Raw genomic sequence first — 14660 nt, 5'->3', positions numbered from 1 at the left:
ATTTCACTCATCTGTGGAGTATAAGAACAAAAGAAAAACTGAAGGAACAAAACAGCACCAGAATCACAGAACCCAAGAAAGGACTAACAGTTACCAAAGGGAAAGGGACAAGGGAGGATGGGTGGGAAGGGAGGGAGAAGTGGGGGGAAGAAGAAAGGGGGCCTTACGATTAGCATGTATAATGTGGGGGGGGCACAGGGAGGGCTGTGCAACACAGAGAAGACAAGTACTGATTATACAGCATCTCACTATGCTGATGGACAGTGACTAATCGGGTATGTGGGGGGGACTTGGTGAAGGGGGGAGTCTAGTAAACATAATGTTCCTCATGTAATTGTAGATTAATGATACCAAAAAAAAAATTTCATTTGTGTAAACCTGTACTGAAAAGACAATGGAATTAGACTATGAATATAGGTAGCACCCACCTAGCTATTCCTTGGCATTTATCAAACCAAAATACTTTCCCTCTTGAAGTTGAATCACCCTGAAGATGTAAAAAGAAGTTGCCTTAATGCAAGTTCTTTCAAAAGCAGCCCCTAAGACAGGGGCTTGGAAACAGGTATTTTATTTGAGTGTGGGGAAATGGCAGGAAGGAAGAAAGCCAAGAAAAGGTGTGTTAATGAAAGTGATACCACAGCAGGCAATGCGGACTCAGCCCCTCTGCAAGCCCTCTGAGAAAACGTGGGGAGCGAATCACAGAAGTGTCCCAGTGGGGGTCAAGGAAATCAGGGGCTTTACCCTCATACTCCCTATCCTCAAGGGTCCTCTGTGGGAATGAGTGCCTCTGGGCCAAACATGCTGCTATTTGGATTAGGTTCATCATCTCACCAAACCCCACATTTCCATGGAGTTTTGGCCCTATGTTACAGATTAGGAATCTGAGGTGCAGAAAGATTAAGCCATTTGCTGAAAATGAAGTAGTTAATAAGCACCTAAGCTGGACTCCAAATCCACCTTTCTCTTCCACCACATGATGCAACATTGTAAAAGCCCCAGCACATCCATTCCCCAACAGAGCTGGCACTCGCTGTGGGGTTACACAGCCGGAGAGATGCTTGCACGTTTCCAGCCTCTCTCCTTGCAACGAAAGTGTACTGAGATAGCTTCCCAGGTTGTTTTAATCTTCTTGCATTCACAGAAAAATCATCTAGGTCATAATCCACCAGCCATGTGAAATTTTTATAGCATCATCATCTGTGGCTACTCCCACTCCAAATACCAGTTACTATGAAATTATGCCAGAATTTGGATCAAAGTATGGGGGAAAATTCAAGGCAAATTTTTATCTGATGAACTCATGGCAGAAAATCAAATTTCAGAGAGTTCCAGTATGTTAAAAAATAAAAAACAATCTATAACTTATTATGAGGAGAGTACTTTATTAGAAAAACTAAAACATGCTGAGCTCTACCAGGACACAGAGGTCAGGCTAATGGGTCAGCCAAGGAAAGTCTTTTCTTGCTTTAGTAGAAAAGATAATAATCTCCAAATAACTAGCATCTGAGACTGGCTTGATTTAAAATGCACATAGATACAGAAAAAGTTCCAGGAAACCCCTGTATTTATAGCTTGCCTGCATTAGTCAGTGGAGTGGCCTTGCTGCTCTCAAAATAACACCTGGGAAGGCACAGTGTCCTAGCACCCTCACTAAAGCAAAGGTGTGGTTCTCATCTGCGGTCCCATAGGTTCCCGAGGAGGATGCCTCACACTTCCCAGGGAGCCAGGAGAACACACAGGCCCCTCCGACCTCCCCCACCTCTAGCCCAGCTGTACAGCAGCTGGTTCAAGTACACCCCAGCCCAGGAGCTCCAGAGGAGCCCACCTGAAGGAGCCCTTGCCCTAGACTCCTCCACCAACCACCTACCATCAGTCAGATTTAGAAGGCAGAGACCCCTTAAACATCATACCGTACAAGACACAGGATCTTTGCCTTAAGGATAAAGTGCACGAGAAGATTCTGGCCAGGTGCTGATTACCAAGATCTCTCACAGAAGAACCACGTTAAGGGTCAGAGGAGGAAAAGACAGACAGCAATCTTGTGAACAAATTACCATGAGGCAGAGAACAAGACCCCAGCCATACCCTCAGTGGGCTGTCTAGGATCGAAGATGTTTATCCTCTTGGTAAAGAATTTCATAATTCTTGATCCACAGCAAGTGTGGGCAAGGTTCCAGGCACATGTGAGTATCTGTGTGCCCAGAGCTGCCTTCCCTCCCAAGAACGCCATAGCAACATGAAGGCCTTCCGGGAATGGGCAATGGCCAGGTCTCACAAAGGCCTCTGTGGCAGACACCCATCCACTGAGTCCAACAGGAAAGGGAAGGGCTGGGGTGCAGAGAACACTTCACCTGGCACACTGGGCTGGAAGACTTTATTCAGATCCAAGGAGGAGGCTCTGGAATGGGTTTTCTGTGGCCGCGGTGGCGGGGTGGGAGGATCCTCACCCCTTTTCATGGCCTCTTCTATGGAGGTGCTAGAGTAAGATCTGCAGCAAAATAAGGGAGGGTCAGAAGGGAGACAGCAAAGCTTTACTCTGAAATTGGGTTGAAATGGTAAATACCCACAAAAGCCTGCAAAAGGACTGAGGAGCTCCCAGAGCAACATGAATTCTGGCGTCCCTTAGATACCACTATCTGCACTAACTGCCGAAACCCAACAAGTCATAATCTTTTTTAACCTCTTTTCTCTGATTATGCCTTAGACCTAAATTTACCCAAAAGGGAAAGCTTCCTATAAACTCTAATCAGTTTCCATTGGAGTTAATGAGAGTAACATGTAAACCCTTCCTGCTTAGGTACTTCTTTATTTTAATAGAAGGGTTTCATGGTATTAACTGACTGCAAAACTTTCCTCCTGTTCACATGTAAATGGAATTGGGACAGATAAGGTGAGAGTAAGAATCAAATGTTCAAGGGCATATGCCACAAATGAAATTCAGGAGAGGAAAACACATCAATTAAGTTGAGAAGTCTAGGTTGTCTAACCATGAGAAACACGGGTTTTTGGAAATTTTCAAAGCAAAAGGCTCCTCTCAACCTTCTCCTTCAATCTGTATGAAGGCAGTAGCTAACTCGGCAGCTTTTGAGATTTTAACTCCAATGACAACATTGAAAGAAAAAGGAACTAAATAACTTGCCAAAGGTCACACAACTAGGAAGTTACACAGGTCCCATTCAAACTCCAGTCTCTCACTGCTTCTAGTGCATTTTTCTCACTGTATTTTTTAAACATTCTAATAGGGGATGAAACCTTTTGGCAGTAGCAACTAGACTGTTTATTAGAGACCTACTTACTTCCTAAATTAACTCAACTCAGTACTAGTTCATTGCTAAGGAATAGGTTTGTGGACAAGTTCCCAATAGTTTTCCAAGAAGTGGATGTGTACATCTGCTCTATTCAGTGTCTGAGCTAACTTCATGTCAAAGAAGAAAATGACCTATGAGTCAGAGATATGTCCTAGCAACAAATTTACCACAGAAAACTGTTCTCAGTACTTAGCTCTTCAAGTGATAATTATGAAATTAGAATCTATCAATTACTATTAAGCAACTCCCGCTCTTGAAAAGCAAGTTTTCTCACAGCAAGTTTTTCTTTTCCTAAGTTTCTCAAGGTTTCCTTGTGGTAGTTGAGTTTTGTTTGTCATGCAAGGTTGCAATTTTTAATAAGGCCACTGTAACAGCATGTGACATGCTCTGGGGTGGTCCCTGTAATATAACTGGCAAGACAGGCAAGACAAAGGCATGCAGGAACCAGCAAGAAGACTGTTCTAATACTTTCAACCAAAGGAAAAGGGAATTGGTATGAAAGGACAGTTTTCAAATGAGAACACTTGATTAAGAAAGAAAATTAGAGACCCCAGCTAGAAATTAGAAGAATTTTCTATGCTAGAGACAGCCTTAGTGACATTTTCCACTCAAGAAGGAAAAAATGTATGTGTATAAATAATGTGTGTGCGTGTATATATAAATTATTATACACAGTGAGGCATACTATCCCATACCACATCTCATCCCATTTTGTTTCCACATATAATCTGTGTATTTATGTTTTCATAGGGAAATTTAACTGAATATCAAACCAATGATACTGTAAAACTATGACTGCAACCAATTAAAATATAAATGTGCAGGGAATCAACAAAATGATGAATGTAGTACTGTCAGAATGGTGGCTTTCCCTCTTTCCCACTTCTCCAAATCTTTCTTCTTCTAAAAAGGAGGATAAAAACAATTTCATTTCCTTGGTCTCAGTAAAGGTCCAGTTGGGAGTAGTGAAAATAAAGCCATCCAAATTAGACAAGAGGGCCATTTCCTAAAAGAATAATATATAAAATTTAACTTGAGGTATTAATAATAGAATATGTAACTCAGATTTTATAATCCCCTCACTTTCAGGAGAGAGAAGTCATCAGCACAGGTGAAAACTGTGAGGTTCAATTTACTGTTAGCATAGTACACCTAAGCAGATTTCTATAATTCAAAAAAGGTTTTTCCCACTATGAGGGCAGGTAAATGTCAACATTCCTACATCCTAAAGCCAGCAGAAACTAATCTGTAAAACATCCATTCATACTTTAAAAAAAAAGAATGAATAAATATGGTAATAGAAATACTGACTGTACCTTTTCTTCCAAACAAAATAACTGTATCTACTGTTTTAATATATATATATATATATATATATATATATATCTGTCTTCTATGAACAAGGAAACAAAACCACAATTTGCAAAATCCAGACCTAAAAGATAAACTAATGGGTAACTCTTTGATTTACAGAGATGAGATTTCCTTAAATGTCAGTATTACATGCACATAAAATATGATTAGATTTAAATTCACTTTTTCAGGAAGGCATCTAGTAACCAAAGGAGGAAAAAAGTCACTAAGAGCCAAAGTAAAACTTGGAAAACACACATGTAAGTGTCCTATCTTATACTAGTCTACTGGGGTGAAGAGCAGCCCCAATACCATTTCCCCTCTTTGATGTTCTGTTAGTTCTACTAGCGTTTCTCTATTTCTCCTCGCTCCTCCCTTCTGATGTCAGATGTCAGCTACAGCTCTTCCTTACTGGCTCTCCCTCTTCTATTAGCCTCTACAGCCTTAAAACCTGTGAAGCCAGAAAGAGGCTCTAAGGATGAAGACCATGAGCACTGCTTACCTGAAGCTTTAAGCCTCAATGAAATCACCCTGAGCATTTTCTTTCCCTCCTCTAGATCTTATTCCCCCAGATGTCTTACTTTTTGGTGTTTGCCTTGTCATGATAGTAAATTTTGGTGTTAGTTACCTTTTGACTGTATCTCTTTCTTTCCAAGCTACCTCCCCCTATTTGTTATCAGCTTGCAACAAACGGGTCAAATCGCACAAGCCACCTCTTCATGGCAGGTGGCCACAGAGCAGCAGCCACCATTCTCCAGCACTAACAAACAGAAACTAAGTCTCCCCAGCAGCACTGCATGCTCCAGTCAGGCCCCTGAAGACAAGTGAACTCACCTATAGTCTAAGCTTCAGATCTAAAGGAAAAGGAGATTGTGGGTTGGGCTTGGGGTGGGGGGAGGGTACTTCTAGTCAGGAACAGGGCACACAGGCATTAAAGCAGAAATTAAACAAACACTACCTGGATCTTGGTCTTGATTTGAGACTGCTGGAATCCTTAGGAGTGGCTGAAACAAAGATTAGTTGTTGTTTGCTTGGGTTTCATTTCTGTAGTTAAACAGGTTTATATGCAGCACCTGGGCTAGTACAGACAGAATACATCAACAGGTAAGCAGGAGGTAGAGGGATCCATGTGGAGAACTGGCCCTCCACATTTGCATGATTTTGTAATTTCTAAAGCTAAAGGCACAATTAAAAGGAAAGAAAAACCAACATATTTTTCCTTTCATCAGAACACTAAGAATAGCACTATCAAATCTAAGTTGATTAATGAAGAAATTCTCACCTAAAAAGACAACCCACTCAAAGGGTTATCTACTTACATAATAATGGGTTCAGACAGGGTTTGTGGGTCTATCATGATAGCCTAGTAACAGCTGTTGAACCAGTCTCTCCTGAAGGCTAGGAAGAAATCTATCAGGTTGCATATTTTAAGATTTTCTTAAAATATACCACCAAAGCAGCATGGTTGCATGAAATTAAAGCTCCCACAAGTAAGGTAAATGAGTTACGCAGCTTCTTCTTTAAGAAAACATTCCTGTGTCCCACGTCTCTGGTCATACAGAAAATATAGAGTGAAATCATTAAAATGATTTGTCAACCATACAACTTTTCCTTATCAAATTTAAATCATAAACTAACTCACTCCCAGTCATAACTATCAACTCCCATGGATCCACTTTCCCATCACAAGTTGCTGAGAGTAATTAGAAACATTTACAAAAACATTCATCCTCTTTTTATGTTTCAATCCTTTATGGAAGACAACTTTAGAAACCACTGCAAGCTTTTCATAATAAAATGTCATAAAATTTCATAGAAAAAGTGCTACTAAATAAGAACAAGAAGAATATAATTTGTATATTGTTTACACAAATTCTTCCAGAAAGAAAATGTCTCTCGGCATTCTGCCATCCTCTTTTACACTGCTCCAAAGATCAAAACCTCCTTGTTATGAAGCAGCCTGAATTTATGATGCTCATGAAAATCCTAGGGTTAATAAGCAGGGCAGAAAGAGGGGCTGAAATGCTAAGAAAGCACAAAGCAAACTAAGCAAACTAGCAATCACACTCCCTTAGATAGGGTTGGCTGCAGAAGACATGCATTTCTTCCATCCTAAGCATTTTGGCATGTCGTAATGAGAACACAGGCATCTTTCAACTTCAAACCACTGAAATGCTGCCAGAGCCCTGGAAAGCCCAGGCAGCTGAGGAGTCTGAGCCTGCCTTGCCCATCATCAAGCACCCGGCACCTGCACATAGATGGAAAACTGGCTCCCCCTCCTACAAACCCCAGGCAGCAAAGGAAAGTGGCCTAAGGGGAGCCTCTCCTCCAGCCGGGCAGGCTGCCCTGGGGCTGGGTGGACAGCGTGACCAAACTCACCCCAGAACTGGGGGTCACCCCCAGAGCAGACTGCCCACAGATGGCTCTGCGCCCCTCTTCTCTCTCAGGCCATGCTGCTTTCCAGAAATATGTGAGGAGAAGTCTCAGCCATACTGAAGTACTGTTTCTCAAACCAGACCACAGTGACTGTTAATTCCTTTGTCAACTGTCATTATCTTTGTCTTCATGCTGGGGTGAGAATGGGTGTAGTAGAAGGGATGAGCCTTGTTGGTGAGAGATAGGCAGACAGATGGAGTAAAGGGGACCGATAGTGTGACCAGGCCAGGAGCCCTGAGGCTTAGGTGCTCCTCTTGGTCATGAGTCTAACTAGCTCTTACCCCTCTGAACCTGTTTCCTCACCTACCAACTGATGATAATAAAAATACAGTCCCTTTCTCACAGGAAGAAACAAGAAGGTGAAAGTACTTAGAAACTGAAAGTATTTTAGAATTGCAAAATATTTCTGTTGTAGAGCATTCCCAGTTTTTCAAGACTAGAAATCTGGTTTCTAAATTCAGCTCCTTCTAAGACAGCAAAGGAGGTGCAGGTGGGAGCAGGTAATGGAAGGAAGAGAAGTGCTATACCCCATAAGACCACGCGGTGATAGCTGGCAATGGGGCCACTGCTAGAATCACCAACAGCATCTGAAGACTGCAGTGCAAGGATGAACAGGCCAAACACCCTCAGCATGACCTAGAGACATCAAGGGAAAAGATCACAAGTGTGCAGTGTACTCTGTTGAATTGGGCTAGAATGTGATGTTAGCTGAGAACTCTGTTAGACTCCACTAAGATACACACTTCCAATGATTAAAAGGGTAAGGGCATATGAAAACACATGTAACAAGGAATACCACAAATCCCTGATAACAGTCCCACCCCATCTATAAGCCACCACATCGCCATCATCACCATTACTACTGTCAGCATCATTATTACCACCCCAGTACAGAAGAGCAGGGCAGGGAGGTGCTTCTCCTTCCACTTGCAAAAACATATCCCAGGCAGGTCTTGATAAGTCTCCCCAGGTTTCAGACCAAAAAAGGCTGCAGAAAACTATTCAAGTCTTCCGTCAGCCTCCAAGTCCCTGAAAATCAGACTTAGCAACTGCAGCATGTGATTATCTACAAAAATGGCAAGGGCACGCTGTGTTGGAATCCAGGCAGAAGGCAGAGAGCAGATCATAGCTTCTCATTTAGCTGGGAAGAGGGAAGAACAACAACAGTTTCCTAGAACACTCCAGGCATGTCATCTTTCCAAGAAACAGAAATGGGTGTAAGGGCAAGCCTAACATTCAGTTCTCCAAAAGGCAGCAATTCAACTGAGGTAAACTGTCCACATGGTATGGACAGCCATTCAGAATTAGAGACCAGCACCTTAAAATCTAGTGTCTCCTGCTGGAACCCAAACATTGCCCAAGAAAGTGGGCATTAAACACATTTTCAGATGAGGGATTCCCTCATATCTGCTCTGAAAAGGGGCAGCAGTAGTAAGAACAACTCAAAACCACAGGGCAAGCTCCCAGGCCAAATGTGAAGCAAATTCATATGTACTCCGTGCACTGCAGCACACCCTCATAGGTTTTGTCTGGTGACGCCATGCCCTATTCAGGGAAATGTTAAAAATGACATCTAGGGTAAAATAGATGAAGGGGCTAAAAAGGCACAAACTCCAAATACTAAAATAATTTAGTCACTATATGGAATATAGCTCATAATACTGTAATAACTTGGTATGGTGACAGATGGTAACTATACTTATGGTGAGCGTTATGTAATGTATGTTATTATTGAATCACTGAGCTGTTCATCTGAAACTAATATAATGTATATAAACTATATTTCAATAAAAATTCTTTTAAATGATTCTAAAGCTCTGCCTCAGAGAATATGTGATGCTCATGGAAAGAATAAGAAGAGTTACTGGCCTCAAAGGCTGTTGGAGTAACAATTCAACTCTCCAAATTTAAACAGCATTTACTAGTACCATTACATGAAGTTTACAAAAGCTGTGACATATCCACTTTAGCTCCAGAAATAGGAGTTGTAAAGAATCTACCTCAGGCATCTGCCCTTGTGATGAAGGAACCCAAATCAGTTTCAAAACCCAAAAGCAGGCTTGAGAATTCCTACCACTTCTGTAGTCATGGTTGATCTACAATCTTAAATTCCTAATTCTTAACATCACCTTTTAGAGATAGCACTTCCCAAAATAGGCTGTACAAAAGAATCACTTGCAGGGTGGTGGGGCAGGTGGGTGGGGGGGGGGGAATGCTGCACCAAAAATATAGATTCTTAGGCCTTATCATTGAAATCAATCACATTGCTCATTACATTTTCTCTCTCTCTCTCTCTCTCACCCACCACCCCGACCCCATACCCCTCTTTTAAATCTTGAATGAACTTGGTGTTTGGGAAATGCTATACTATAGCACAAGCCTCAATGTTATACTGATTCCTTTGTTCCAACTTTAAACAAATAAGCCTGGGATGACAGTGAGCTAACCAAAACAGATAGATTTACTTATTAAATATTGAGAGAGAAAAATAGAAGAGAAAGTGGCAGCTTCTTTCATATCCTCATAACCAGAGCTCTGAATAGTAACATGTCCCCCAGCAAGTTGGTTTTCAACTAGGCTCATCTTAGTTCAATGATGGCTCCATCAAGACAGCTAAGGACACAGGCCCAGCTATCTTCACCATTCACAGACATAGTTCCAACTCTCTAAGAACCTAGGCAAAGACAACTTTTATTTTTCTCTTGGGATCCACTCACTGTACAAGCACAGTTACTTGCCCTCCTGATGGTGAGTATCATGAAAACATTTGAGATCTTTGCTTTGGAAATAGAAAATTTCGACTGTGGGCCCCCAGCTGATCTACCCCACCAGTTCCTTCATCAATACAAAGACCACAACGGCTTGTTGAAATCTTCTCAACCCTAAACCTTCTCATTTTACTTAGTAACAATGAGACTCTAAATTAAAACCGATTCTTTCTGTGAAACCTAAACTCAGAACTTTAAAAGAGTGAAGGGGTTTAAAAAAAAAGGTTTCCTTATAATAAAACATAAGACAAATATTTAGAGAGAAACATATACATTATTACAGATGTAGCAATCTTCTACTCAGTGGAACTACTACTTTGTTTTGCTTTGCTTTTTCATTAGAAATAATTATGTTAAAAATATATTAAAATGTTTTTCTCCTACCTGGATCCTCAGACATGTCCTTTGATAAGGCTTCATCCTCAGTACTTTTCAAAGCTAGCAGTGTTTTGTTTGTTTTTAAAGGAGAGAAAGGAGAAAAGAAAAAAAAGCTATAAAATTTAATTTCTGGGGCACATTACATTAAAACAAAGAATCCCTAGTCATCACTTAAAAAAAGTGATGTTACAAACTTCTGTAAGTTGCTATAGCACTTACTGAAACAATGAAGTATGGAACAACCTAGGTTCTCCTATGGAGAACAAAGCAGGATTTTCACCTTTCCAGAGAAAGCGCCTCTAGTGGCTAGAAGGAGTATTGTTGGGAAGTACAAGGAATTTCGCCTGTTCATTCCTGACATCCAGAACAAGGACAACAGAATTTCTGGGAGACCCACGCTTCAGTATTTTTAAGAGCTCACCCAGTTATCACAATGTGGATTCAAGGCTAATACTTCTGACATACTTGTGAAAAGAGTGATCAGAATACATGCCTCTGGAGACAACATCCAGTTCTGCCTGCCTCTCCTGAGCAAATATTTAAATAGAGAACATGCAATTATTGTTTCCTCACAGAAAACTTCTTTTTCGAGTTTATCTCCCGTACAAAGCTGTGTCAATGGCAGGTCTTGACAGTAAGACCTGAGATAGTTTCACTGGTTTTTAGTCCCTTCAGATAAGCCTCTCGTTCATGGGTAGGGAACCAGAGTCAGGTAATAGAATATTGGCTTCACATTTAGGAAATCTTGGTTCTTTATCCCCACTCCTTTTCTTACTAAGCATGATTCATATTATCTAAATTTCAGTTGACTCCTCTTTAATTTTAGGTAATAAACATACCAGCCTCCATTCAGTTCCGTGAGGACTGAAGACAACACTGTATGAGGAAGGATTTGGTAGATGATAAAGCACTATGTGGCACTCCATAGTGGGGGAGAGGGTTCATCCTGCACATCTAGATATTATGAGGTGAACTCATCTCTGTGCTCAGCGGTAGAGATAATAGTGAACACTGTGCTACACTGCTTTCCACCCATGAAGTAGGAAAGCCAAATTGTTGCTGGGCTCCACACTGCAGCCCCACACCCACAAAGTCACAAAGAATAAAGCCCAGGGACAGAGACTCTCTCCAGCAGATAAGTTCCTCATGGATTAGACCTGTGTACAAATGTGTTTATACTGCTATTCAAGAATCACATCTGTGGACACAAGATGTTAAGCTCTCAATTCTTTCAGCTTCCAGTCATTTCCTAATTCATATGACCAGATTCCAATGTAAAATGTCTGAGCAGCCTGAGGATCAGCAGCGAGTAAGGGGCCAATGAGTTTGGTGGCTTTGGACACTCAAGCTCTTGTTATCACTTTAAGAACTATAGTTCTGTGACAACAGTGTGAACTAATTAATCCATCCAAATATATTCATATACTGAGAACTGTCCTCACATGCTCTAGAAGCCAGCCATTCCAAAAGAAGTGGATAAAGAAACATAGGTATTATGTCCCTAAAGGAAGAAAACTCATTCTTTACATACCTTGTTTGTCATCACCAGTCACATCTTGGATAGGGACAGGAAATTCGGCCATGTCTTTAATAGACAGCTTCTTGAAAAAGAAAATTAAATTAATTATATGGGTTGGAAGGGAAATTAAGTCATGTGCCCATATGATAAAAATGTTTTAAAAGCTACATATCTCACCAAAATTCTGTCTTCGGAAAATCCTGGCACTTAATACTATCTTATTTTCTTAGGTTCCTAGTGAGGTATAAGTTAATTTGTATGGAAAATGTATATGCAATAAAAGAAGAAAAAAATAATGATTCCAATTGAAGCATACATATACACCACACACATTAAATCTGAATTGGGTGTGGGACTCAGCCACAGAGTCACATAGCATTTGCTCATTAGTCAAGAACAAAACAAATGCTATGTATCTTTTCATAAGCAGAGAGAGGTTCTGACAAATGGTCCCACAATGGGTTTATTTGCCAGGATCTGTTATGCAGAGGGTATTCAACCCTGATTCAAACAGCCTCCTTGTCAAGGAATAAGAAAATTTTACTAATGAGCAGAACACAATTTTCTCCTAACTCTCATATGGGGGAAGTCTTCACTTATACTAGTAAGGTGGACACCTAAATTGATCAAGTACTGATTAGTTTAAAATTATGTTTAAAATCTACTTACTACAAGTTTATTTCTTATAAACTCTCAATTAACATTCACTCTAAGACCTCTGATGGGACTGAATTAAAGAATAATATATATTCATATTTGCTATATATATAAAACAAATTCTGGAGAGATACATACAAACTGAAGGGTGACTGGATAGATTAGGGAAAGTGACAGGAGGAGTACTTGTCATTATATTCTTTTGATATTATTATTTTAAACATCCTCAAAAAATCAAATACATAAAATTTTAAGACCTGGAACTATCTGGTGCTCCAAAGAATTAACTGGTTAACCCTTGAAATCTGAACAACCTGAGATAAGCAATGCTGCTATTTATAAATTATTTCCAAGAATGAAGTTATAGTACTGCTTGGCGGTAACCTGATCTAGAATTTAATAATCCTCAGGTCATTATCGGCATTATAATTAAGTATCCAAATGTAATTTCCTAAGCAAAGTCTAGTATATCCAGTAGAACAGAGAATGTATCTTAACAGTGCGTTTCTTTCACTTTGTTTTCCCATCTGCACTATAAACCAGATTCTTAGAAGAAAATGATTTAGAAGTAGAAAACATAGATAAAAACATTCAAAAACACACTCTCAAAGAAATTTTTTAAATCTAAATAAATGGAAAGAGATCCCATGCTCGTGGATCAGAATACTTAATACTGTTAAGATGGTAACACTCCCCAAATTCATCTATAGGTTCAATGCAATCCTCACATTTTTACAGAATTTGACCAACTGGTCCTAAATTTCAAATGGAAATGCAAGGGACCCATAATTGCAAAAATATTCTTGAAAAAGAAGAACAAAGTTGAAAGACTTCTACTTCCCAATTTCAAAACTTACCACAAAGTTATAGTACTCAAGACAGTGTGGTACTAGCGTAATGACAGAAATATAGATCAGTGGAATAGAATTGAGAATCCATAAATAAACCCTTACATTTATGGTCAGTTGATCTTCAACAAGGGTGTAAAACAATTCAGTGGGGGAAAACTGTCTTTTCAATAAATAATTCTGAGACAACTGGATATCCATATACAAAAGAATGAAGTTGGACCTCTTCCTCAGAGCACACCCAAAAATTAACTCAAAATGGATCACAGACCTAAAACAATAAAACTCTCAGAAGAACATACAAGAGTAAATCTTCATGACCTTGTATTATACAATGTTTTCTTAGATATGACACCAAAAGCATAAACAACAAAAGAAAAAATAGATAAATTGAACTTCATCAAGATAAAAAACATTTGTGTTGTAAAGGACACTACAAAGAAAGGGAAAAGAGAAACCAAAGAAAAAATACTTGCAAGTTATAGATCTAATAATGGACTTCTCTTCAGAAGATAATAGAAAACACAACTCAACAATAACCCAACTATACACGGGCAAAGGATTTGAACAGACATTTCACCAAAGAAGACATACAAATGGCCAGTTAGTACATGAAAAGATGCTCAGTATCATTAGTCATTAGGAAATTGAGCACAAAACCACAATGAGATACCACTTCACTCCCAACAGGAGGACTAGAATCAAGAAGACGGACAGTAACAAGTGTTAACAAGGATGTAGAGAAAGTGGAATCCTCACACATTGCTGGTGGAAGAATGTAAAATGCTGCAGCTTCTGTGGAAAGTGTTTGGTAGTTCCTCAAAAAGTTAAACACAAGTTACAATATGATCCAACAATTCCACTCCTAGGTATATATCCAAGAAAATTAAAAACATGTTTTCACATAAAAACTTGTACATGAATGTTCATAGCAGCATTTTTTTTAAAGCCCCAAAGTGGAAACTACCCAAATGTCCATCAACCGAGGAATGGACACACAAAACATGCTATGTCCACTCAATGGAATACTACTCAGCAATAAAAAGGAATGAAGCACTGATACATGCAGCAACATGAACTTTAAAGCACTATACTAAGTAAAAGAAGCCAGTCACAAAAGACCACATATTATATGATCCTATTTTATATGAAATGTCCAGAATAGGCAAATTCAGAGACAGAAAATAGATTAGTGATTACCAGAGGCTGGGTAATAGGAAGAATAGTGAATGACTGCTAATGAGTATAGGCTTTCTTTTGGGAATCACAAAAATGATCTAAAAGTAAGACTATAGCTATGGTTGCACAACTGTTAATGTGCTAAAAATCATTGAATTATAGACTTTAGAAAAGAAAATGATCTAGTAATCTAAGAAATACTACTGAAGAATAT

General features: G+C 39.6%; 1 protein-coding gene across 10 annotated transcripts in view; it reads right to left on the bottom strand.

The window, feature by feature from the left end:
* Window positions 1–14660, bottom strand: part of REPS2 (RALBP1 associated Eps domain containing 2) — a 234520-nt gene that overhangs the window by 91014 nt on the left and 128846 nt on the right. For 6 of the 10 annotated variants that reach the window (XM_073228224.1, XM_037020519.2, XM_037020520.2 and 3 more), the window contains exons 10-13: window positions 11775–11844; window positions 10250–10303; window positions 5620–5665; window positions 2352–2488 (exon numbers count right to left, since the gene is read on the bottom strand). In XM_073228224.1, the coding sequence (XP_073084325.1) occupies window positions 2352–2488; window positions 5620–5665; window positions 10250–10303; window positions 11775–11844 (307 nt within the window). The remainder of the gene's footprint in view (window positions 1–2351; window positions 2489–5619; window positions 5666–10249; window positions 10304–11774; window positions 11845–14660) is intronic. The other 4 variants (XM_073228225.1, XM_037020522.2, XM_073228226.1 and 1 more) reach the window with 2 other exon arrangements.

The sequence above is a fragment of the Manis javanica genome, chromosome X, assembly GCF_040802235.1.
Source record: "Manis javanica isolate MJ-LG chromosome X, MJ_LKY, whole genome shotgun sequence".
Taxonomy (NCBI): Eukaryota; Metazoa; Chordata; class Mammalia; order Pholidota; family Manidae; genus Manis; species Manis javanica.
This window is presented reverse-complemented; position numbering and strand designations above follow the sequence as displayed.